This window comes from Triticum aestivum, chromosome 5B, assembly GCF_018294505.1.
Source record: "Triticum aestivum cultivar Chinese Spring chromosome 5B, IWGSC CS RefSeq v2.1, whole genome shotgun sequence".
Lineage (NCBI taxonomy): Eukaryota > Viridiplantae > Streptophyta > Magnoliopsida > Poales > Poaceae > Triticum > Triticum aestivum.
Window position 1 is genome coordinate 696056256 of NC_057807.1, and position 4001 is coordinate 696060256.

Consider the following 4001-nt stretch of genomic DNA (forward strand, 5'->3'; position numbering starts at 1 on the left):
GCTTGGTGGCTCTTCGCCTCGTCAAGCCGGAGCCGGAGGAGGAGACAATGCTACGTCGCCGCACCCGCAGCGGCGCCCTCGTCATCAACGAGGGCGCCCGCCCCTCCCCGCACTCTCTCCGCCTGGTCCGGCCGGAGACCGAGCAGGGGCTACTCCCTGTGAAGCCGGAGCACGCGGAGATGGCCGCCGCCGACGAGGCCGCCCTCAAGTGGGTGAGGGACGACTATGTCCGCGAGCAGGTGCTCCACCAGCACCGGGCATACGCGAAGCTCTAGGCCTCTTGGTAATATGATAAGGCTGTCTTGGATTGTACATGCTCACAGCGAGTATGATAAGGTAAATAAGAATACCTTGTCTTCGCTAAAAGATGATTTCTTGGTAATAAGATAATACAATTCTACCTATCGTAAAAGATGGTGTATATGATAAGGCTGTCTTAGATTGTACATGCTCACAGCAAGTATGTTTTGATTGCATCGACTCATCTATCTAGATAATTAACCACCCACATGCAGAGAGACATGTGAAAACGACATGGTAGAAAATTAGCATTTGCTTATGTATGCACGATCGAGAGTGCATTGAGTTAACTAGCGAAATGGAAAGGCCTAGCACTACGCGTGCATCATACATGATAGATCATCCAGGCTTTATTTTTCATCATCGAATCCATTGCCCTGCATCAAAGAGGGCTGATCTCATCGTCCATGCATGCTCTATTAACTACTAGTAAAGATTTCTTCAAGCTTCAAAAAGATCGAAAATCAACATAAAAATAATAAAATCAATTAATCTGCACATGAATTGCTGCCTTGTTCATCACAGTACAATTAGAAACATCTTGCTTCTTAATCACCACATACATGAAAGCTAGACTAGCAAGTAGACCATTGAGCTACACTAGCTTCTATATCCTGAAACATCTCCTGGCTGCAGATGTCGCGGTCTTCCATGGTACATTCTTCGGCCATCACATGGTAGGGCATGCCACAGCCGTGTCGTCGCAGAAGCGCAGCAGCTCATCCAACGTGCACCGGAAGGCGTCGTCTTCATCCTCTGCAGCGCCAGTGCCTTCTTGGACTTTGCCGTCGAGGTTGCCGGGGAAGAACCCATGCGCCACCACAGCGTCGTGGAGCTCGGGAAAATCTTGAAGCATGTCGTCGGTGAAGAACCCGCCTGGATCCACGCTGCCGTCGTCCACTGCTCCGGGCGGCAACATCGTCTCGCCTTCGTCGGACATGAACCAGCGCCCATACTCGTGAAGCATCCCGGGTTGTTGGACGATCGGCGGTTCCTGGCGGCGTGGGGTTTGGGGACGGTGCTGGACGTCGGCGGCCTTCCTTTTCCTGGAACCGGGAGCATTGATTACCTCGTCGTATGTGGTCTCGCTCCTGTGACGAGACACGCAGACCTTGCAGAGCACCAGGTCGTCTTGCTTGTCGTCGGCGTGGAGGCTGTACTCGGCCATGCACCATCCGATCCTGATCTTTTCTTTCTCTCCCGGCAACTTCTTGACGTAGCTGAGGTTTCGTCTATGGCCTACGAGTTTACCTTGGTTGTCTAGCACGGGGATCCCGCCCTTCTCCGAGTGCCAACAGTAACCCTCGCCGGCGGCGGCCACGGCGCGCTTCCGCCTCCCGCGGCCGCGGCCGCATTTGGTCTTGTGACGACTGGCCGGGGTGAAGAAGTACCACACGCCCCCTTTCCCATCGCCCTTGTCCGTTCCTTTCGCATGTTGATACATCTCGACGAGGTCGCCGGGGGCGGCGGAGTAGGCGTCGGCCTCGTGGATGAGGCGGCTGGCGAAGAAGACCTCCGGTCCGGCGGCGATCCGTGGGCGGAGGAACTTGGTGATCAGCTCGTGCTCGGCTGGGTCGAAGGCGTAGCCGGCGGGAGGAAGGAGCTTGCCGGCGGCCATCGCAGAGCTAGCTACGCACGTACAGTACGAGATGGATCAAGTAGCTAGGTATGTACGTGTAACCCTGAACTCGCTAGCTGCTTGCCTTGCCTGGGTACGTACCTAGCTTATATAGATGGATCGACAGCGAGCCCGCCCGGGATTCAGTTTCCTTGACCGGTCATACGTACGTGTCCTAAGCAATCCGTACATAAAATGGATTAGTACAGCAATCCGTACATAAAATGGATTAGTGCAGCACGCCCCATGATGCTTCGTCGCTGCACCGTCGTTGGTCCATTGCAGCTCGCGTCGCTGCGCCTTGCCGCTCGGTAATACTCCATCGCAGCACCGACGACCCCGACGTTGCTCCATTGCTGCACCACGCCACCCGATGATGCTCCATCGCAGCAGCACTGAAGGCCGCGGACAGTGTGCTACGGCGCCGTACGACGGTCTCTGCGATATCCGACAGAAATAGTTCGTATTAAAAAAGTGCTTACTCGTTTCAAAATCTCTAATACATCTGAAAATTGTTTGAATATTCTAAATAAAATGTTCTTGTACTTTCAAATAGGATTTACCTATTTAAAAAAATTCATTTAGTTCATAAAAAAATCTTGTATTCAAAAAGAAATTTCATGTATTTACAAAGATTTATATATATTTCAGAATATGTCCCTGTAGTTATTAAAGTATTCTCACATTTAAAAATATATTCACATAATTTTGGAAAATAATCATTTATGACGTAAAACATAAAATACACTTGAAATTTGTTATCCTATATTTGAGAAAATCCTCATCATATACAAAATAAAGTTCATTGTGTTAAAAAATATACATCGTTTATTGAAAATGTGTACATTGTTTCCCGCAAAAAAAATAAAGAAAATGTGTACATTGTGTGTTTAAAAAAGTCATGTGTCATGTTATGTTCTAATGGAATAAGTAAAATAAGTAAGAAGAAAATCACAGAGAATAAAGAAAGAGAAAAATGTGGAAAAAGAATAACAACAACAACAACAACAACAACAAAGAGGGGGAATAAACAAAGAGGCAAAGATAATACAAATATATCAAGAAAAAAATGGAATGCAGAAACCCCCCCACAAGAAACCAGTTGACATCAAGAAAAAAAATAATATCATGAACAAAAACCAGGAAGAAAAACAAAGAAGAGAGCCATGTGTTCAAGGAACCTAAAAGTAACCAGCACATCACATGTGCATATCGGGCCATGGTCCTTCTTAGGTGTTCTACAGGCGAGCTCTAGCTAATGCTCGGTCCAAGCGATATATATCATTTGCCACCCCAAAACACGTCTAGTAAAAGGGTTTCTCAAGAACGTTGGACAAATGTGTCGCAGCCCACCCTGATATCTCACCTTCTATATACTCCCTCCGTCCCATAATATAAGACGTTTTTTAGCACTAGTGACTCCCTCCGTCTCATAATATAAGACTTTTTTTGCACTACACTAGTGTCAAAAAATATCTTACATTACGGGACGGAGGGAGTATATTATAGAAAAAAACAAAACTTTTTTTTTACATGTTTAACCCTAAAACCGTACGAAAAGATAGTTATTGGCCAACCTTGGCCTAAAAACGTGGATCTGCCGCTGGTTATTAAGCTAGCAATGCCTACTGAGGCACTCATTCTATTATTAAGCGTAAATTAAATACTTGAGTAATTACTGGCACAAATGCATGTGCGTTGCAACGAGAGAGAAGAAAAATCAACTTCCCTAATGCAATGGCTCAAGAACCCATCCGCCTCCTCCCACCACCCACTGCGAGACATTATAACATCAACAAACTCTTCGAAATCATCCACGCTGCCATGAAAAGATATGTTGCGCAAAAACATAAACGTGAAAAATATTTTGTAAAGTGTACTGAAGGTGACTCACGGAAATATCCTTCTGGTTGCGAGTGTGTCTTCACATCTTTCACAATGTTAATTCCTTTTTAGTACAATGTATTTTTTTTAACTAAAGAGGCAACGCAAATTTCCATGAACCAGCGTTGGCTTTGTTTAGGGATTGTGTGTAGCGTAGCACTATTTGTGTCCAATGATAATAGGAGCTATGTACAAAACT

At 46.4% G+C, this 4001-nt stretch overlaps 1 protein-coding gene across 1 annotated transcript; it reads right to left on the reverse strand.

Moving 5' to 3' along the window:
* Nucleotides 1-779: 779 nt before the first annotated feature.
* LOC123117756 (uncharacterized) lies at nt 780-1985 on the reverse strand. The gene has a single exon (XM_044538442.1). It carries the CDS (start codon nt 1916-1918, stop codon nt 971-973), a length of 948 nt encoding a protein of 315 aa, XP_044394377.1. The 5' UTR covers nt 1919-1985; the 3' UTR covers nt 780-970.
* Nucleotides 1986-4001: the final 2016 nt, after the last annotated feature.

Excerpts from the sequence above, each read along its gene's own strand:
- LOC123117756 (XM_044538442.1), bottom strand. The coding sequence starts at position 1,918 with ATGGCCGCCGGCAAGCTCCTTCCTCCCGCCGGCTACGCCTTCGACCCA.